Source organism: Andrographis paniculata, unplaced genomic scaffold (genome assembly GCF_009805555.1).
Source record: "Andrographis paniculata isolate CXL003 unplaced genomic scaffold, ASM980555v1 Contig69END, whole genome shotgun sequence".
Lineage (NCBI taxonomy): Eukaryota > Viridiplantae > Streptophyta > Magnoliopsida > Lamiales > Acanthaceae > Andrographis > Andrographis paniculata.
The window spans coordinates 552132-573501 of record NW_026137605.1 but is presented as its reverse complement, the minus strand read 5'-3'; the positions used below and the strand labels follow the sequence as shown (position 1 = coordinate 573501).

General features: G+C 35.9%; 2 protein-coding genes across 4 annotated transcripts; one reads left to right on the top strand and one right to left on the bottom strand.

Moving 5' to 3' along the window:
• Window positions 1–1034: 1034 nt before the first annotated feature.
• LOC127263326 (uncharacterized) lies at window positions 1035–7486 on the top strand. 3 transcript variants are annotated; one of them, XM_051292299.1, is made up of 19 exons: window positions 1035–1282; window positions 1833–2136; window positions 2607–2795; window positions 2893–2976; window positions 3501–3560; window positions 3857–3901; window positions 4254–4453; window positions 4537–4938; window positions 5152–5278; window positions 5362–5544; window positions 5660–5749; window positions 5935–5997; window positions 6112–6186; window positions 6271–6321; window positions 6436–6513; window positions 6589–6723; window positions 6800–6907; window positions 6989–7054; window positions 7166–7486. In XM_051292299.1, the coding sequence occupies exons 2-19, from the start codon at window positions 1852–1854 to the stop codon at window positions 7232–7234; spliced, it is 2310 nt and encodes a 769-aa protein (XP_051148256.1). In that variant the 5' UTR covers window positions 1035–1282; window positions 1833–1851; the 3' UTR covers window positions 7235–7486. The 3 variants fall into 3 exon arrangements, with proteins under 3 accessions (XP_051148256.1, XP_051148257.1, XP_051148258.1); XM_051292300.1 differs by having other exon boundaries at window positions 1035–1293; XM_051292301.1 differs by lacking the exon at window positions 1035–1282 and having other exon boundaries at window positions 1994–2136; window positions 2600–2795.
• Window positions 7487–7793: 307 nt separating this feature from the next.
• LOC127263325 (protein CTR9 homolog) lies at window positions 7794–21261 on the bottom strand. Its single transcript, XM_051292298.1, has 24 exons — window positions 20911–21261; window positions 19834–19900; window positions 19512–19706; window positions 18969–19069; window positions 18416–18469; window positions 18222–18339; window positions 18034–18093; window positions 16942–17156; window positions 16696–16780; window positions 14823–14923; window positions 14629–14721; window positions 13960–14028; window positions 12144–12236; window positions 11680–12051; window positions 11071–11151; window positions 10822–10980; window positions 10496–10591; window positions 10131–10232; window positions 9935–10042; window positions 9633–9857; window positions 9030–9296; window positions 8887–8958; window positions 8319–8612; window positions 7794–8149 (listed from the first exon to the last, which is right to left on the bottom strand). Exons 1-24 carry the CDS (start codon window positions 21049–21051, stop codon window positions 8027–8029), a joined length of 3291 nt encoding a protein of 1096 aa, XP_051148255.1. The 5' UTR covers window positions 21052–21261; the 3' UTR covers window positions 7794–8026.
• Window positions 21262–21370: the final 109 nt, after the last annotated feature.

Sequence of the window (21370 nt, the reverse complement as noted above, 5' to 3'; positions counted from 1 at the left end):
CCCGAACAAACACACTGTACGTTGATAAATTGTTAGGTAAAAAAATAATAAAATATTATTATTTATTAAATATATTATAAAATTATAAATAAATAAAAATATTTTATGGTAAATAAAATGAGTGAACATTTTAAAAATAATTAACATAATTTTGGTGTAAGAGTTTATTTATTTGAGTCAAAAGTCAATTTTGGCTGCCTCTGCTTTGTGTGGACTTTTCACATGACCTTAGCTATTTTTGAGTGAGTCCAAGGATCTCATATCCCGAATATTTTTGCCACTCAAAAGGATTTTGAGGTGTGCTTTTTTATCAATTTCTTTTTTTTTTTTTTTTTAAATTTTAATATTTAAATTTTATTTGATTATAATTTAAATAGAGTATATATTTAAATTTTTGATTAAATAGTACTCCCTTCGTTCCACATATAGCTACACTCTAGACACGGTATTATAGGAGAATGATCTAATTAATAAATAATTAATAATGTATTAATAAAAATAATTATCGATAACATAAATAATTATAAATTAAAATTAAGATAACTAATTAGTTTAATTAAAATTTTTAAAAAATAAAATTAAAAAGTTTAAAATGAGATTAAAATGTGTAATTATTTTCTAAAAAAGGAAAATAGCATGTATATGGGACGGACATAAATGACAACGTGGACATGATATGTGAGACGAATGAAATATTTTTATATAATATTAAAAGAATTAATATATTTTTACTGAAAATATATCAAATAAATAATATTAATTTTGATTTAAAATAATAAAAAAAAATCATTAACCATACAAAATATTCAATTAAATACTATTATTTTAACATTAATTTCAAATCATATTTTTTTAAACTAATACCAGAGGAACACATTACTATTCTACCATTATTATTATAAATAAAAAAATTTATAGTTCTATTATACGTATAACATTCTGGAGCAGGAGTCCATGGAGCAAGCTAGAAATTGTGGGTACAAGTCCATTTTTATATATACAGATGCAGTTTTAAATTAGTAAAGTAACCGAGGACTACTCTGCAATAATTGCAATTGGAGTTGTCCTCACTGTTCTGTTCTGTTTCCGACTCTGCTTGCCTTTTTGCCTTTGCCCTTTACTTTCTTTTTCATTTTTTGGTCCTTTCCTTCGCGGGAATCAGCAGCTCTGTATCCGCCATGGCCGCCTGCAATTAAGCATCTGTGTTTCCTGTCATCGGAAATTCTGCGCAGATGCTTTCATGGAGAGACGATGTTGCTGAAGCAAACCCTCGAGTTGGACGGTGAATTTTTGGTTCTCTCTTTATAACTACTGTCTCGTTTCTTTATATGAATTTTTGCTTTTGTTCACGTGTTCTTTGGTTTTATCTGCTCGAGTATGTTTTTGCTGGTTTGCATTAGCGAAGTGAAGTGATTTCATTGAGGAGCTCTTTGTTTAATTAATTAATTTTTTAATATTTGTCGTTTTGTAAGGTTAGGTGTATTTTAGATTGTGGAATCAGCAGATTGAATTTGTGTATGTTCTTTGTTATGGAATTTTTATATCGCTTTGTGTGTTCCAACGATTTGTTGACTTCAATCTAGGTAGGATGATTATGGTAATTGGCTGATCTGCTTGTCAACAAGTTAGTATTCATAAATCTAAGAGGACCTGTAAAATTCATTGCAATAATATTCAGAATGATTATTAATCTTTTCGACTGTCGAATACATGGTTTTAATTCATCTGCAAAAAACTATAGACTACAATCTGCTTATATAACTTAATTTTGAGTTCATTCGATGGAATTAAGTCATTCTTAGGTGGTGTTCTTGCCTGCACATATTTTTCAGGGGAGAGGAGGTTTAAGAGATGGAGAAAGAAGACTCCGGAAGCCCTGGTTGGAGCACATCATTCTTCGTGCAAGCTGCCGAAGATGTTGCTCGAGCTGTCACAGTTGCTGTTAACACGCCCCAACCTTCTGCCGGATATTCATTAAAAGAAGAAAGCGGCAGCCAGCTTCAAAGGCTTCAGAATCACGTGACAAGGATAATCAAGGGTCTGTCGAGCCCTCCCGAAGTGAAAAGTGGACCTTATAACCCGGAAATACTAACTACACAGAAACGTCAGTGGTCTAACTTTCATTTGCAGATGCTGGTAAGCTGTCTTCGCATAAGTGTAGTATTTTACTCGTTTTCTTGCTTGTTTCTAGAATTGCTTGCTATGTTTATTTGTTGACTTTGTTTATGGTTGGATAGATGGTATGAAGTCTAAATGTTTTATTTTTATAAATATATGACCCGTTACCTTGCATTGTAGCATCTAAAAATCTTAATTCATGTGATTCCTGGCTTTCACGGTTGTAATTCCTTCGATTCTACTATACTTCACTATGAAATTATGAACTATATTTAGAGGAATTAATGGAGGATGCCTCTAATTGTTTACCTCTCTCTCTGATTTTTAAATTTTGTTTTTAAGCCATTTGATATATTTATTTTCAACATATATTTAATCGTTTCGAAGGTAATGGTTTCTCTTCACAGAGATGTTATTTGCAACATATAAGAACAAAAGTTTGTGCTTTTTGAAGTTTTCGCATGTCATTATGCATCTAAAGCCTGCAGGATCAAAGAGTCTGGAAGGAACCCTCGAAGCTTTTTGAAAGCATGGTCGTGGTGGGGCTTCCACCTACTTCTGACGTTCAAGCGCTTCAGAAGCTATACTCTGTGAAAAAGCTTAAAGGTTCAGCCGGACTTCGAAGAGGATTTGACGATCAACATCAGTCTTGTGTTGAACCTAGCCTTGAGCCACAGGTGGTTTATTCATATGCTTTTGGCTTCCGTACCCGTCTCTACATCTGGATTTATTGCTTCAACACTTGTGGTAATCATCTTCTGTTCTCATTTACAGGTCTTGTTTGTCTATCCTCCCGAAAAACAGCTGCCGCTTAAATATAAGGACCTTCTTTCATTCTGCTTTCCTTCAGGAGTAGAGGTGGGGAGACAGCTGCTTGTTTTTTACTCTTTTTTCTTCTAATTAGTGAATGATATATATTTCTTGTCTGGAAAATTAACCCTCGGTTGCAAGGGCAGGACAGTGAGTAAGTTGAGAAGAAATTATATGTAGAATATTGTAGGGTTGCTGATTTTATGTTTAAACTTATTTTGGATACGGGTCGATTTTCCTCCCTTTTAGTTGTTATCTCCCAAACTCTAACATTGGCCAAGAACTTGTTTTGTGTACCCGTCTCCTTGGATAAATATGTGCTAGTTAACGTACTTCAGTTTTGTGCATTTGCAAACAATAATACTATGTTTTTTGATAAGTCCATTGTCATCAAATGTTCTTCATGGGTGTTCTTGTGCATTCGACTGCTTGGTGCTTGCTTATGTATTTAATCTCGAGAAAGAAAGTGTGTTGCCAACTCACGTTTTGCATGTAATAAATCGTTATATTGTTGAGGGTTTCTTACGAATGGGTCTGATATTATTATTGAGTTCTAACCTACTTAATTGCAGGTTAATGCTGTAGAGAGAACTCGGTCAATGAGTGAGCTAAATGAAATATTATTGGGACAGGTACTTTCAGAGATGACTTGCCTTTCACTCTTTGTCGTTAAAATTTTATCCCATGGTACTCCTAATAAATTTTAACCATTTCGGAAAAACTGCGTATGGATTTAAGTAAATTATTAAATCTTAGATAAAAAGACATTTTGTGAATAGCTTTCGCATCACATCTTTAGTTAGTAGCCTTCACAACCGTCAGAAACAAAATCATTATTACGAAGTTCAATCAGGCAGTCCTCATTGTATCTGCTTTCTGCATTTTCTTTCGCTGATCATATGGGCTTAATCGGGTGCTATTTTTACAGGAACATCTCAAGCAGAGTGACCTGTCCTTTGTGTTCCGGCTGCAGGTATTTAAACTTTTACCTCATTCACTTAGGGTTTCATATTGTTAGATTCGTACGACTATAAGCTATACAAGAAGAGTAGCTCGTGTCAAGGATTACGTAAAAGCATTGCTCGCTATTCTCATGTTAAAACATATTTGCAAAAGACAATCTTATTTAGCTTCTATTATGTATCACATTTTTTTAACTTGTATGTTTGAGACTTACTTCAGTGGCAGATATTGTTTAACCTCGAGTTTTTTTATGTACCTATGGCCTTTTAAGCCTCATAGATGCAGGATAATTCTAGTCTCTTCCTCTCTCTACAATGCAAATATTTGTTGTTTTACCTTTCAATATTATTCTCTTTATCCAGGTAGCGGATAATTCGACACTTTATGGGTGCTGTGTTTTGGTTGAAGAAGTCATACAAAAACCATCAGGATTGATTTCCATGATTTCCGATGGGCAACCACTTCACTCGAGTTTCAACCGCCATATTTTTACTACTTACCGATGTTATTGCATTCTTTCCAGACTGCCATTTTTTGAGCTGCACTTTGGCGTCTTGGATAGGTATCGGGACAATCCTTACTAGACTCCTCATTTAAGACATCCTAATGGTTTCTTGTCTTGATTTGTTTGTTCACACTTTGTAGCATATTAACCGAAGAGAGATTGGAACGTTTGACGAAGCAGATTAATTATCTGAATTTGGATTCTTCCGTTGGCCATAGTCTGGCTGAAATGCTAGAATCACCTATTGAAGATGGAGAAGACACTTGGCAAAATGGAATAGTCGACGCTTCTCGATCAAGCCCTAATAATTCCTTCTCAGGACAGAGAGACAATGCGTCACAATTGGAGCTTGAAAACGCTGGGGATAATTACTCCAAGAAAGAACTTCATCGTGATGACCAAAATTCTTGTGAAGAAACGGGCGGTGATACGTCGGTCAATGGAAATTGTATCAGCAAACAATCGGTGGATAGGCATTTACCTGAAGCCGTTCTACCATTATTGCGATTTCAGCAGGGCGACAGCTCTGAATCCTCATCAAGGTAAGTTATATAGTTCCATTGGCTCCTGGGATTTTTACATTCGTAGTCTGTTAAAGAATATGATTTCCCCGATTTTACAGTTGTTCTAAGCTCCCATCATCGAATCTGTAGAGCCTTCCCAGTTTTCCTAGTGATAATCTTTAAACCTTTTCGTGAACAAGCGTGTAGCAAAAAGGACTCCTGATAAAAATCGACTATAACCTGTCCTTTCAGTTTTCAAGATTCTCCGGTTGAAGATAGGCATTTCAGAAGTGATCTGGACGAGACAGAAATAGAGGACACCTCTTCGTCTGGCCAAGAAATCTTCAGCGACCACGGAGATATACTTGAGTGGTCAAAGGTTGGATATTGTCCTGTTGATGTATTTTGACATTGTTGGCATTGTAATTTTTGTTGATCGATTTCTTGTCAACTTATTTGCAGGCAAACAATCATGGATCCTTACAAACAATCTGCGAATATTACCGGCTAAGTTGCCCACCCCGGGGGTCGACAATCAGGTTCCAGCCGTTGGATCACTTGCATCCTCTGGAGTACAACAGACTTGGGGAACCAGTTCTGCATTTCGCAGGATCAGCCCTTGATTTGAGCCCGGAATTAGCAGAGGTATTCTCTTAACTCCCAATATTTCATGCATCTGAATAATGAAATTGGGATGAATTTGTCCTGAATATCTTTCGCCAATTCTCACCCCTCATTTTTAACTGTCGAATCTTCGTAGGCTCACAGCCAACTCATGGTAGAGGAGGAGGCCGCGGCTTTGTCAGTATGGGCTGTTGCTTGTTTATGCGGCTCCCTTCGACTGGACCATGTACGCACTTAACCTACTTGATACAGCATAGTCTTTTGTCATATATTTCATTACCCAAAGATGAATGTATAGAATCTATTGTTACCTAAGTATATTGATCAAACTTTCGATACAAGCTCAGCCAACTATTGAAATCTTGGCGCAGTCCCAAGATGCACACTATTGACCACATTTTCCTTTTACAGGTGCTGACACTTTTCGCCGGGGTTCTGCTGGAGAAGCAAATCGTGGTTGTTTGCTCAAATTTGGTAGGTCATTTTTGTAAACGAATCAATTATGACGATTAGACCAACGCATTCCCCATTCAACCTGATGTTGCTAATTCTAGCATTTAGTTCTGAACTTTCTTGCTTGTTTTTCAGGGGATTTTGTCTGCTGTAGTCCTGTCGATTATACCGCTGATTCGACCCTATCAGTGGCAAAGCCTATTGATGCCGGTAGTGATCATAGCAATCTTATATCGAATTCTCCTATTTTTTGCATGCATAATAGTAACTGAAATCGAATCTATCCCCGCACAGGTCCTGCCAAATGACATGGTGGACTTTCTCGATGCGCCTGTTCCGTACATAGTATTTCCTACACTTATCGGCTTCTTAACCTAACATCAAGCTCTTATATGTCACATAACTAAATATACAGGCGAGCAAAACATTATTTCGTTTTATTTGTACCCTCTTGAGTAGGTAGGCGTAACGAACAAGACAGCTGAAGTACAGCTGAGGCTAACAAATGCAATTCTAGTGGACATAGACAGAAATCAGGTACGCAATAGATCTATCAAAACATAGATCGATTGCAAAGAGTTTATGCGAATCCAACTGACTTCGTCTCGACAGGTGAAATCACCGTCGAAACAGCATTTACCCCGGTATAGAGAACTGTACTCAGCTCTTAGCCCATACCACGCCAATCTCGTGGGTGAGAGCTATTTAGGAAAGAAGCGACGAGTATATGAATGTAATACTGTGCAGGTATGTATAGCTGAAGTTAGTTAAATCTACCGTTTTTTCGCCCTATCTGATTTTTTTAACTTGCAATTTTCTTTAGGTCGAAGCTGCCAAAGGGTTTCTACAAGTGTTGCGAACTTACTTGGAATCGCTGTGCTATAATCTTCGTTCGCACACAATTACTAACGTTCAATCAAATGATGACAAGGTAACAACATCGTACCTTTCATTTTAAAGTACCTCTACTTAGCATCGAGCAAGTGCCGACAATGACTCTGTTAAATTGTAGGTGTCCTTGCTGTTAAAGGAGAGTTTCATCGAGTCCTTTCCCAGCTACGATCGACCCTTCATGAAGGTTTGCCTCTCTTTCCGGTTTATTCAAAGTCAAGGCACAATATATTATCGTAGTCTAGTCCACTCTTTATGCACAACTCATGTTTTACACTGTTGGCCGGCGTAAATGCAGCTTTTTGTCGACACGCAGCTCTTCTCCGTGCATACGGATCTCTTGCTTTCTTTCTTCCAGAAAGAGTAGGGAATATGATTTCTAACCGAGACTTCGACAGCTTCTGGTAGTAACAGTATTGACAAATTTTGCTTTCGCAATTGGAAGGTAAGTTCCCAACGTATAGTTCAAGAAAACAACTAGTGTGTGTAGTGTGTTGATGTTCTCTATATTTATGGTAGTGTGAGACAATCGACTATATATGTAAACCAAACATATATGCAATCAATCTCTAATGTTAGTGAAAGTTTTGTGCATTTTCACCCATCTTCCGATGCGGGATCAGTGTCTACTTTGCTACGAAATCTGTATATTGTTATGTACATATATACATATATATATATATATCGTATCTGTTACATATTCGCCTAGTGTGACTTGTCTTGTCAAATTTAATTTGCAGACAATTAGGTTCGGCGAAAGGTTTATTCATAATACACCCAAAGGATTTTGATGGTAAGCACGTACAAAATTAAATGATGCACATGAGATGTATTCAGCCTTCATAAACACCCTAACCATCACCAATCCAGATTCATCGAAAGAGTAAAAATATCCAAAGGAATATAGCAAATACTAAAAACACAAGTTTGATAAAGTCGAAAATCTAATAATTCTTTCACTTTGTGCAAGTTTTCTGGCCAGAAAAGGCAAGTGCAATATACCGCTAACAAATTAGTAGCATATTGTTAGAATCAAACATGCAATCCATATTTGGCAAAGCATGAGAGCACAAGTTATATAAATGATGGTATTGGAAATTACAAACCCGGCGTGTATCGAGGATCAATCTCCTCCATTGTCGGCTCTGGCTGTTGATGTTCACTCACTCTCCTCCATGTCAGAGTTTTGAGGCGGCTCTGGCTGCTGCTTTTGCACTGGGGCTTCGTCTTCCTCGGATTCTGACCAAGCCGCTTTTCGCCGGTGGACATTGGAAGTTGCACCCTTGAACAAATATAGTCGATTAGAAAGATCAAAGAATTCGACAGAAGATGAAAAGTTAATAATAGGACATTTGTAGGTATTATGGATTATCCTATGGGCCCTGATCTCTACATGCATATATATATATATATACATATATATAGGGAGAGAGAAAGAAAAAGAGAGTTACCACATCATCATCGGCATCGGAATCTTCTAGACCGGCTTCTGCAAGAAGATCCTGAGGTTTGTCTTCTTCTTTCTCTTGATGATCCACATGATCATCTTGCTCCCTGTTTGTGTTTTCATACTCTATATCCTCTTGATCCTCCACATCTGCCTCAGCTTCCTCAGATTCATAGCGTGATCTCTTATCCTTCCTTCTCCTCTTTCCGCCTCCTCGCCTCCTCCTCTTCTCACTATGCCCACCTTCCTCATCTTCGGTTACCTTCCGCTTTGAACTGGAAGAGCTCTTCCATTGTTCCTACAACATAAAATGGCATAGGATTTGAATAACTCTGACAAATGGTAGTGCTGAATAGACCAAGAAAGCGAAGAATTTGCGCATGTAAATAATAAAATTTCTTTTATCCATCCTGATAGAATCAACAGAAATGTTTATAGCGTACTTACTGCTAAGTAGTAAATGGAATACCGTAAGCAAAGGCAAATAAAAAGTGATATAACATAACCACTTTAAAACAAAGCATACAATGGGCAAAAAAAAGGTTTTAATCACGCGCAGAGGAATCTCTTACCTTGATGCGCTCCAAATGCTTTTCTTGTTGCATAACTTGCTTTAATTCGTCTTCTTGTTTTCTCTTCTCCATCTGCATTTTAAGTTGAGTAAATGAAGGGATAGTAAGTTTATTGAAATGAGATTACAAAGTAATACAATCACCTGAACTTTCCTCTGCTCTTCAGCTTTTCGGCGTGATTCATCAGCCAACTCCATCTGACGCATGACTTCCAACCTTTGGATATTCTGCATCTCTTCACGCTCAGCAAGCTCACAATGAACATTAGCTGCATCGAGCAAGTGCTTGCAATATGCAACATGAGTTTCAATTTTCTTCTCATCAAAGCCATGAAAGTGAAGGTTTGATGCACTGGATAGCATGCTGAACAAACGGACAGCATTTTTTAGCTCAGCCACAGTAGTTCGCACCTAAAACATGGAAAGCAATCATAAACATGGTGAAAAGAAAACTAATTCCAAGCAAGGAATGATCTTATATAAGTTTCAAATTTTTATAAAAAAGAATCTTCTCATGCATATTTTATACAAAAATAAAAACAAGCAGACTGAAAATACTTCAGTAATCCTCTTTGAGCAACTAGAGATATATTTATATGAAAAAACATGACTGATGAACATGTAGAGAGAGCACCGACCTCGGGAACAGTTAGTAATGTTCAATTTGCAGCACTCTTCAGTAATAGAAAATCACATTAACCTACCACTTATATAAGCCAAAATATAATTGAGTTAAAGAGTAAGGACCTCGTCCACTGTTCTTTTAGTCTTTTGTAGTGTGGATGCAGAGAACTTCTGCAGAGTAACTCCTGCATCGAATCTTAATGTGTAATTTGATGGAGCCAAATGGATGGCTCTTAGTAAAGTCTTCTTACAATCTTGCCACTGTTCAGCTTCATAATGTGTCCGTGCTAAGTACAGAAGCACTTGGCTGTCAGTATTATTGTAGAACTTGCGCAGGCAGTTTTGATACTGCAAAGACGGACATATATTCAGGCTTCGTACATGTTATTTCATTATGAATTTAAAACAGAGAATATTGAACAAACCATTTTCACTGCCAGTGCAAAATTTCCCTGAGCAAAGTGAACATGTGCCAGGTTAATCCAGACATCGGGCATCTGTACATTGGAACTTCCACTTGCAGCCTCTTGCACCTGCAGAAAAAATAAATGAAATGATGCTGTTTAAATCAGGTGTACATCTATCTTCTGGCCTAATTAGATAATAACAAGTGCTGCAGACCTGCGTAAATAAATCCTTGGCTATATCAAATTGACCTTTCTCCGCAAATACCATAGCGGCGCCATTTGCTGCATAGAGATTATCAGGTTGCTGCAGCAGAACCTAGATAAGACATAATTGACAGGATGCTTTAAGTTAGAGTCTTGATAAAACTGAGAATGTCACATTATGGATAGAAAATTAGCAAACAAAAACCAATTTTACAGTTTCAACTAGTTAGATTCAACTCATCAAGGCCACCAACCATGACCATATAAGAGAAAAAGGAAAGATGAATAATTCATTGGAATAGATAGGAAAGTAGAGATAATTAAATGCAGGTCATTCACTGAATCGGCTCCGCACAATAAAATTAAATAGCATACTTTAGTGTACAGTTCCTTGGCCTTTTCATAATGTGTAGCTTCCAACTTTGGGGCCCTTTTCTCATTACGATTTGCAGCAAAGTAATTCCAATTTCCCTGGACAAGAAAATGATAAAGTTACTGAAATTTTTATTTGATATTGATAATTTCTTTGAGAACATTATTCCTAGGCAAACATGTAAATCATTAAAAGGTGCCAAGTTCCAGCCATTACTAGGTTTTAAATAGCTTAGAAGACAATACCAGGTTTTAGGTCAAATATTTAAGTGCTCATAAAGCTACCAAATCAAATAATATTTGTGAAAGCATTTTCAATATAAATGTACCAGACAAACAGCAGTATAAGAATCTTTTCCATCAGTCGACTCCCTTCCAGTCCGAAAAGTTTCTTTTGCTTTCACCCAGTCATCATTTTTAAGTTCCAAGTCCCCAAGCATTATTAAAGCATCCAAGCACTTATCATCCACTTTCAGTGCATCATCGATCTAGGACAACACCACCATATTACGAAATTTGATCTATGGATAAAGGTATATAGAACAAGAGTATCGAAGAAAGATTAGCACAAATCTAACCAGTTCAAAACTAGTTTGAACATTGTTTCGAGCTTTTGCAATGGCAGCTAGCCTCAGATAAGCATCTGTGTACTCTGGGAACTGATACGATAAAAAGGGTTAGAAGAAGTAGGATTAAGAATAAGTCAAAAAAGCATCCCAGCACGATCATTAAGAATCAATTACTTTAATGTTAAATGAAAATAAGCCAGCCATCACCCCGCACTTAGGAAAGGGAAGCATTGTATAACACAGAAATGCACAGAAAACTGAGCAACCATAAGATTGTAAGGGATGGTTCATAATGGAGCATATCAGATTCTAACACTTAAAAAAAATCAAGGAGAACCAAACAAACCATAAAATTCAGGAAATCGTGGTATAGTGGTGTGGTTGGTCAGGCCATATCATATATTGAAACTGTGAATAGCTCAGAAATCTTAGCATGCTAGTCCTTGGTTTGTGTGTATGTGCATGTGTGTCTCTTCAGGTTGACAATCAAGTATCTTAGTAGGTTCATTCATTAGAGAAAAGAGTTTACGGCACTCTAATGAAGCATGATTCAGCAAAAGTAAAATGAACGCATAATCTAAACAATCCATCAATATGTGCAATTAAAAAACTCAATACCTTAAACAATATCAGACGGTAGAGGATACCGGCTAATTCACTTTTATGTATCTTCTCCAACACTCTAGCCATATTGAACAAGGTGGAAACTTTTGTCCAAGGAACTTCAATTTTTAAACCCTGTTCTTCCAGTCGATTAAACAGTTTTGTGTCTCTAAGTTGATGGATAGCTGCACTGCTATCAATAGGATATAATGTGTTAATAATTAGATTAGCCCGGGCTATTTGCTCAGGACTCCTGCCTTCCAAGTTGCTGGAGGACTCTCCATGAGCACCCATCTTTGCCATGTTTGAACTAGATCCTCCGTCAGCATAAAAGAAGTCACACCATATGCCCTCCCCTAGAGCTTCCTTAAATGCCTCACCAGCAAGCTATAAAACAGAAGAAATTTCAGCGGGCAGCCAATACGCAATTATATTAGGACCGCCAAATCTGAAACAATGTTCAAAGAAACTTTACTAACCTCAAACTCTCCTCTTTCAAAATGGAGTGCCCCAATATTGTTTAGCAATTCTAAAGGCACTTCCTCTTTCCCTTTTTTCAGCAGATTATGAGCCTGCGCAAGAAAAAAGATTCACCAAAGAGGTTTATGAGTAGATTCAAATTGTCAATAATTAAGAATGCATGGTAACTGTAGTAAAAAAAGTTCCTTTTTTCTTCCGGCTTTATCTGTAAAGGAAATATTTTGTAGCCTGTGTTCTTCAAATATTTATACATACATATATATTATATGTGTGTATATCTAAATGGTCAAGACTGCTAGGATGAACAAAAGCATTGCTTTATAAAATCTGTAAAACCACATCTGAAATACATGATTCAAAATATTATAAATATATATGTGTGTGCATTTGTAGTACATCTTGAAAAGAATACATGTGATGTATATTATGGATGTCTACAGAGATAAAGGCAGATGTTTTACACAATTTACCTACAAAAGGACCATCTACATTGCAATGTAACTTTTCCTATTTTGTATTTGCAAGGGAATCAAAATATCATTGTCTGAATTGAGGATAATAGGTGGATACACACACCATATAATGAAACTGACTAGGAAAGTGAATATAACTAATCCTCCTACAACATCTTTTGGCTGCATATAGCAAGGGTACAAGTGCAATTTTCTACTCCAAATACATAACAAACTTCTCCATACAAGAGAGAACAAAAAAAAAAAAAAAAAAAAAAAAACTGAACAGACACAGGACTACCACAAACTACAAAGGAATAAGTTTGCATCTTCTTTTGAGGAAAACAACATAAATATACACCTGGCAGTTAGCCTATCATCAAATCATTTACTGCCTAATTCCAATACACGCACGCAGTCACAAATGACAAAGAGAAGATACAAAAGGCATCCTGCTTTAACATTAGTATACATAGGATATATAAAATGGAAAGATAGGCAACTACATTTCTACTTAATATATAAGAAAATTCTTTAACAACAAATTTGGTGCCTTCAAATTGTATTGTAAGGAATTTAGATCATTGGTAAAAATAGAATACAAAACTCTTAAGAGCTCTATGAGTCAAGTTTTGAAGTGCCATAATCAATTAATAAGTTACTGGAACATGAGGTCCCATGTTAGAATTCCCATTTTCACCCTGTTGTATAAAGAATTACATGAGCAACAATTTAAGAAAATAACCCTACCCAGATGTGAAGGAACTAGATAAAGGGATTGACAAACAAATATATACAAAATGATGGATTCTAAACTTCTGTATGGGGTTGTTCGCAGATAAACTTGTAAAAGTGCTACAGAGTTTGACTCATTTGATTCCATTCTAACATGTCTTCCAAAGAAGGAATATAAAATAATACCAAATAGAATCTCCTTTTGTAGGAGAGGTGTTATCTAGTTTATGAATTACCTTGAAGGACAAATTAAAGCCTTATCTCAAATAAGTGATTCGTTCACAGTCCCACCCATTTTCTAAAGAGCTAGAATTCTCTCAAGATTAGCTAGGGTTTGTTTATTTGTGCTTTTTATACCATTTGTTTTTTGTAATTTTATGTTTTTGAGAAATAGAGGTTGGATGTGTTATCAATTAAAATTTTAGTCTTGGGTGTGATGTTTGTAAAAGGATTTGGGATACTAAATAGGAAAATAACAATAAAAAAACACACAGAGACACAAGTAACAAGTTAATAAACCCTAGAAGTTTCAAAAAGCACCTACTTGGCATGTCAGATTCCAAAAATATACACATTGAAAACATGTTAAAAATAAGCTGACAAACAGTAACGCTGAAGTTTCACTTACAGTTTTCCATGCATCTAAAGCTGCACCAATGTCTGTTGAAGTTAAGAGCTCACCAAGATCCATAAATGCCTGAAAGTAAGTATTTTAGACAAAATGAATGCCAGTTGTAACAAACAATTATAATATCAAAATGCATGAGATTTTAACACCTTCATCAAACTCAGGTAGATAGGTCTAAGCAAACTAACCCAGAAAAAGTGCAGCATCATGGAAGCAACGATTTGTTTAGTTAATTTGCATTGAATAGTCATTACAATTAAAATTTTCAAAAACAAAATAAAAAATCAGCATCCCATTTTGAATCTTTCTAGTCAAATGCCCAAAATAAGATGGCATAGTCTACCTCCATTAATGAGTCATTGGCCCCATCATTTGGAAATCCATGGTGAGTTGTAGAAATCTCAGAAACACCATAAACAGAGCCAAATAATATTCAAAAAAAAAAAAAAACTAGAATCAGGATAGTTCATTCAACATGGAAGGGAAACATGACATGTACGATTACTTCTGAGAACAATCATTGTTAATACATTTTTAAAGCCTTAATTGCATTATCTTGTTGTCATTTTTATCAAGACCTATCAACACATTGATGAAGCAACAGTTAATCCCAACATATAACATCAAATAAGAGACTAAAAGAGCCAAAGGAACAGCAGAAATAATCACCTCCGGATCTCTGGGATCAATTTTGATGGCTTTCTTATATAGTTCTTGGGCCTTCTCAAACTGCTTGAGCAGAACATGAATGTTTCCAAGAGCCTGTGTCAAAACAATTGCAGACAATCATAAGAACAGAACACTACAATAGAAGAAGAGCAAAAAGTAGAAAACATGAATTTGTAACATAATTCTTTACTCACCTTCAATGTCTCACAGTTTTCAGGTTGCACCTCCAACACTTTCTCAAAATTGCTCATGGAAATTTTTAGATCTCCTAACTTTTGTTGGACCTGCCCAAGACCTATCTCACGTAACAGTTGATCAGTGAGATACAGAAACAATATATTTACAAAGTGGTACCACTACAAATATCAAATTGGAAACTTCAGTACATTAGCGAGTATTATGGTTCAATCTTAATTTAATATAACTAATTGAAAAAATTCATTATGGGTGTGTTCGTTTGCAAGATTTTGCAAAATTCTTACTATTCATCCAATTTTTTCCCCCCAAAAAACATCAAATCAAACACCTATTTTTCATTTTTTATATTATACTAAAAATTAATTTTACATTCAAAACATCACATCAACCCCTATTTATATCACATCATACAACTATTCAAATTCAAAATTTTTACTATTCAAATCCCAACTCAAAATCCAAACCCCCAAACAAACACACCCTATGTGTCTGTGCGAAGTTGGGCACTGTCATATGACTCTTTTTCTAGCAAGACACTGACAGGAGATCTACATATAGTATGTAAGGACTAATAAAACAGAAAGGGGCATCAAATAACAGAAACCTCAGAGCAGAGCAAACACGCCCTTTCTTTCACTCACATTATAAGAAGCAGTAGGTGTTATTATAACCGAAACAGGGAAAGAAAGTAACTCATAATCATATCAAAGGACCAAGAAAAAAACCAACCTCATGTAAAAGCATTGTATTGCTATATTAATTTTTACTCATATATATGCGTGTATATAAGCCAGAACTTCATAATAAAGAGCTGTTCAAGGGTTGCATTGTTTTATTTACAGTTTTACACTGAATAGTGTAAAATAAATCAAAGAACCAGGGGCATTCAAGCACTCAGGCAAAAGTCAAAATCAACAAAATAAAACCTACATCTTTGATTTAATTAGCGTACTTCCTTCGAGCACAGCTTCACTTATGTACGGCCAACATGGCCGACTGGAGTAGCCTATTAGGTAATTTTTAATTTATAACAAACTGAAGAAGGAACACAAAAGTCTCATCAACATAAAACTTGATTGCTCGAGCCTACAAGTTCTACTGTACCAAAAAGGTAGACTAGATATGATTAGATGCAACTATTTCACATATCTATAGATTCTACATAACCAAAGATGAATGTGACTAGTGGGTCCTCAAACCAGGACCTAAGCTATCACTGCAAGACATTAAAATCTTGCACTCATTCAAATATGAAAATACTTTTTATTTATGAGGTTGATTGCCACACTAACTCTTCTAAGATTCTTCAATCTCCACACACTTCCTTCTGACAAGGTTATTTTCTCCAACACCAGCATATAATATGAAGCCTATAAGAGCAGCGAAAACTCCCATCTCCAATATGGCTCTTTATTATAGGATTATTAGATATTTAATGAATGACTGATTAAGGATGATAATATATATACACCAATCTGTCTGTGTGTTTACTATTTTCCATCAGTAAACTTAGTTAACCCTGGTAAATCATAAATATAGTTACCTTAGAAATTTATGCTCAGTAACTAGTTTACTATATGTGCATTTCACATGGCTAATGATTATCTATAAATATTTAATTGGAATATCTATTAACTTGTTGAACTTCAAACAGACTAGAATATCAATTGACGTATGCTAAAGTATACACTAAATCAATTCTAAGGATTTGATAACAAAAGCATCTTTCGAATTTTCATCAAATGAGCCAGTATGAACTAATAGCAAATGCATTTCCATACATGACAGAGATCGATCGCATATCCGTGCTTCCATATTCCAAAAGGGAAAGATAATAGGAAATAGGATAGGGAAGAACAATTCGCATACCATAATAAGGCAACACAAAATCATGAGGACTATCAGTTTCTTTTACAGATGCCATGTAGTACATCGCGGCCTTTTCATAATCCCCCTGTATCAAGCACGAACAACATTTATGAAGGACAAACAAAGATGAGATGACCAAAAAGTAATGTGCATCAATATATTTTTAACTAGTCTATATATACTCCACTACTTTTCACTACAAAAAACCAAGTCTGTTGGAAAAACAAGAGAACTGAGATAATCAACCTTGCTGTGGTAAGAGCGAGCCAAATTGTAATAAGAGTGTGCCTTTGTTGGACCATGCATAGTTACAGCAAGTGCTGTTTCAGTTAGCTGTTCAACCAGGAAATGCTGGCCAGTGAAGAAGAAATGAGTGGCAAGATAATTTAGAGCTGTTGCACAGTAAGGATAAATCTCGAAAGCTTTCCGCATTTTATCAATCCCTTTCCTAATGCCAGCAGCTGTAAAACATTTGAGATAAATATAACACTCAAAAAAAACATAAGGAAACATTTCACAAGCTCAATAATAGTTGTGAATCGCACATGGCACAGCACAGAGCAGCACACAGCATAAGTATTAATGTAATTAATATACAAACATAAATGTCGCAATCAAGATATATTTGCATGGCAGTATCCTCCCACAAGAAGGTGGTTGTTCTATATACACTTCCTCTTGTTTACCATGCAAGAAACCATTTTTAATGTCTAATTGATGCAGAGGCTAGCCATGATTAACCATTTGAATGGGCGCTGCAGAAAATTTAGGTTTCGGGCATAATTACATGTCAAAATTTCTTTGTGAGAGAGTGAAGTATCTTCTGGGTTTCTAGGTAGTGGCAGCGATGATCCTATGTTGCGGCGGCAGCAGAGGCTTGGGTTTGGTGACTTAAAAACCCTAATAAAGAGGGGCTCTGAATCAAATCCTCTGATACCATGTAAATATGTATTTTATACCATACAAATGAATATTCTATTTTCTCAATAATGAATTACATATTATGAATTAACACAAGTAAATATACATAGCCCAACCAGGCCTAAACTAATCACAAATAAGCGGGCCTAATCCAACAAGACAAAAATGTGAAAATGAGGCTAACAACATCCTGCACAGTTAAAATACTGCCTTTTCAAGAAAATAGACAAATCATACTAAATGTTACTTTCAAATTCTTAAGATGCAGTATTCATGATTGAGGAATCTGAATCCACACTCACACACATAACACCAATAGTAGGCAGTCAGGTTTTTAAAATGGAACCATTTTCGAAGAAGAAAGGAAATCATTATTGTTTCACATGAGACAGACGTTGATAATATTCTAAAAATCACCTTCATGTGTTTGCAAATCAGAAATTCCAAGTGCCACTAGCGCTTCAACATTATCTGGATCTAACTGCAGTTAAAATTAAGTCAAAATTCAAACATTAATTTCAACTATTAATCGAGCAAAATGCTGAAAAAACAAAAAAAAAAAAAAAAAAAAAAAGAAAACAGTATAATTGATGCAAACCAACAACTTGCCTGCAGAACACGGTGAAATGCTTGTCTTGCCTTTTCATGATTACCCAACTTATAGTAACAGTAAGCTATACCAACTCTAACACCAGGAGCCCCAGGATGCAGTTGCAAGGCTTTCTACAAAAGTTAGATATATTTCAGGAAATATAAGCAGTTCAGTAAGTTGTAGCTGAACAAAAGGCAGTGAACAGACCTTGTATAGCGCCAGCGCATCAGAATATTGACCACGATTGAAGTGAACAGATGCCTTCATATAATAAAAACAATTATGTTCACAGGAGATATTTTGGGGGCTCTTCACATCTTGTTAGATGGTAATTAAAAAGGTGTAAGGAGGTATCCTTTATTGGCTTCAATTACAATTTCATTCAGGAATAAACAAATAACACAATAAAAAAGAAATTCACTAGAGGATTAAGATGTCATAATACATGGCGAATGAGGTAAGAAGCAGACTCATTGGACCCCTCCTTTACCCTCAAATGTACATTTATTCGATGAGATAAACTTCTTAGATCAGTTCCATTCCATCACTCAGCTTCAGTAAGAATATATACACAGAACACTATACTTAGGTCTGAAGAATACTAAGGAAACTGAAGCAACATCACTGTTGGCATATATAACAACAAAAGTACATTCAGAACAGCAGACTGCAACAGAAATACTGTTTTCAAACAATTAATGACAAGGAATGGAATGCTAATCAAGAGTGAGGCATGATAAATGTGTAGAACTTCAAATACCAGACCAAGAAGACCAGGAACATTATCAGGTTCTGTTACTAAAATCATTTTGAAGGCATTGTGTGCTTGTTCAACCTCTCCTTTAAGTAGAGACAGCCGACCTGTTAGTAAATAGAAACATAAATATGAAAACCAAAAAAATGATAAGAATGCGCAAAAAGAGCTTCAAAGATTACTAGAAAACTTAAAAGGGTAGTAGGTTACTGGAGAGAACTAGAGAGCTCTATCATAGTCATCAAAATAAGAAGAGGGGAACTAAAATGTTGGAACTTCATACCATATTCACCAAAATAGTAAGAGCAAAACTAAAATCTGAAATATAAATTGGAACTTGGTTGCTCTGTAGGCACTTGACCACATTTTGAACATAGGTTAATATTCTAACTAGCCATTATTTTAGCTTAGGAGCTAAATAGAATCTACAAACACCTTTAAAAACGTATGGAAAGACAGCTAAATGCGCATTTGGATATTAGTCGTGAGGAAAAAAAATAACTCTATAGCAGCTCCATATGGAGCAGACTAAAAGAAAAAAGGTTCTACCTTTACCAAGCCAGGTTGAAGGTTCATGTACATTAATTCTCGAAGCCTTACTATAGCACTTTGTAGCCTGTTGAAAGAGGTCTTCCTTTTCTCTTTGTTTAGTCTCAATCCGACCAAGGTAGCTGTAATATGCCCCCAATGCAGTTAAAATAGCAATCCTCTCATACCGTACATCAGCATAATACTCATCAATCTCTGCGAATTGAGAATTTTTCAGTCTGGAATTACTCAAAGAAGTAATAACAGAAAACCATCTTCATTGAATTTCAACATAAAAGAGGAAAGTAAAATCGCTGCAATATTGCATATTTCTTTATTATACCAGGACTGGATCCTTCTTCTAAAATCTGCTTAAATTGTTCCATTTTTCCTTGCTTGAAGTACTCCCTCTGCACCCGAACAGGAAAAATTAGACTGATCTGGAAAAATGATAAACTCAATATCTATGGAAGTCTCCACGTGCTACATCTCGCCCTCTACAATAAGTAGGGAAACTCACAAGACATTAATCAAAAAGACAAATAGAATCAAAACAAGGTACAAAAAACATAAGTAGATTGTTGTAATCTGATGTTTCCACGTATCTCTTCCTTCCGACCAATATAGTCAGAGGCTCCAGGTGTCTCATTCCTCAATATTTTCACAAAATACATAAGGTGTTACTAGAAAAACCCAATAGGATTTAAAATGGCACTGTCAACTTAATATCCAAAATCACTGACATCCCACATAAGTTAGCAGTCCGGAACAATATTATAATCAAGGCTCGCCTATCTGCATACTTGAACTCATATGACTCTAAAGGGTACAGACACACATCGAGGAAGCAGATACAATAAATAATTTCAAACCTGGTGATTGTGTCATTAATTTTTCTTAGACTAGTGAGTCAACTGGGACAATTGTCAGTATTGAATTATTCAGTTCTTACACATGCAAATGCATAGCGGCGGCATTGATACAGCTCAACTTGTATCCAGCCGCTGTACAAGGATACAAACACCAGTAACACTAATACGAAAATGGATAGAACCACTGAAATAATCTTCAATTCAACTCACGATCGAGATTTAATTGCTTGTGTATAGCCAAAGAAACTACACACGAGTGTAATTTCCCAAAACTGACATTTTGGAAGCTACAGATGCTGACAAGCTTCCAGATAGCAAGTCTATAGCACAAAACCTAAAATGACGGAATGAAAACTAAGAACAAACGAAGCAAATAAAGACTAAAAACAAATCGAATTTCTCCCCTAATAACACTAAACTTCAACCCCAAAAAATCCAACTTGTCACCAAGGCAGCACATCAAAAAACTTCAATTCCTCAATTTGCATTTTGCTACTGTCCATGATCACAGAGATAATCAGCACCAATGAATAGCAAGCCATACATACAGCGATTACGAGCCAAAGATCGAGCGGGGCTTGCTCGGCCTTGAGAATGTCGAGGATGTCCGTAGCATCTCGGGGCAACTGATCAAGCTGCACCCGCACCTCCTCCTCTGAATTGTGAACTGGAATGTATACAGACCCCATGACTCGTCCAAACAATCAAGCCCTAAATTGCAGCAAGAATCATAGCCAGTCGATTCAGCACAGACAAATTGACGGAACCCTAGAATTTCAAAGTTGCCGCAAGCATTGTATAAGCAGCATAAATAACTTGCCGATAATGGGTTTGTACACTACACTCGAATCGACTCGGCGGTATATTTTTTGCCAATTATAAATTTCATCGGATTGTGATAAAAAAGAAATATTATGAAATTGGGAGGAAGATTTTTAGAATTATGAAAAACTTTGGAGGCCGTTTTGTGAATATTGTGGTTTTTGCCTTATTAGCGCCTATGTGGAA

What these genes read in the sequence shown, in the direction of transcription:
- LOC127263326 (XM_051292299.1), top strand. Translation starts at nt 1,852, where the DNA reads ATGGAGAAAGAAGACTCCGGAAGCCCTGGTTGGAGCACATCATTCTTC. An exon ending in ACTTTCATTTGCAGATGCTG is followed by an intron (nt 2,137 to 2,606) that starts GTAAGCTGTCTT and finishes TAAAGCCTGCAG; the next exon opens with GATCAAAGAGTCTGGAAGGA. An exon ending in AGCTCTGAATCCTCATCAAG is followed by an intron (nt 4,939 to 5,151) that starts GTAAGTTATATA and finishes CTGTCCTTTCAG; the next exon opens with TTTTCAAGATTCTCCGGTTG.
- LOC127263325 (XM_051292298.1), bottom strand. Translation starts at nt 21,051, where the DNA reads ATGGGGTCTGTATACATTCCAGTTCACAATTCAGAGGAGGAGGTGCGG. An exon ending in TTCAACCTGGCTTGGTAAAG is followed by an intron (nt 19,070 to 19,511) that starts GTAGAACCTTTT and finishes ATTTACTAACAG; the next exon opens with GTCGGCTGTCTCTACTTAAA. An exon ending in CCGATGCCGATGATGATGTG is followed by an intron (nt 8,150 to 8,318) that starts GTAACTCTCTTT and finishes TATTTGTTCAAG; the next exon opens with GGTGCAACTTCCAATGTCCA.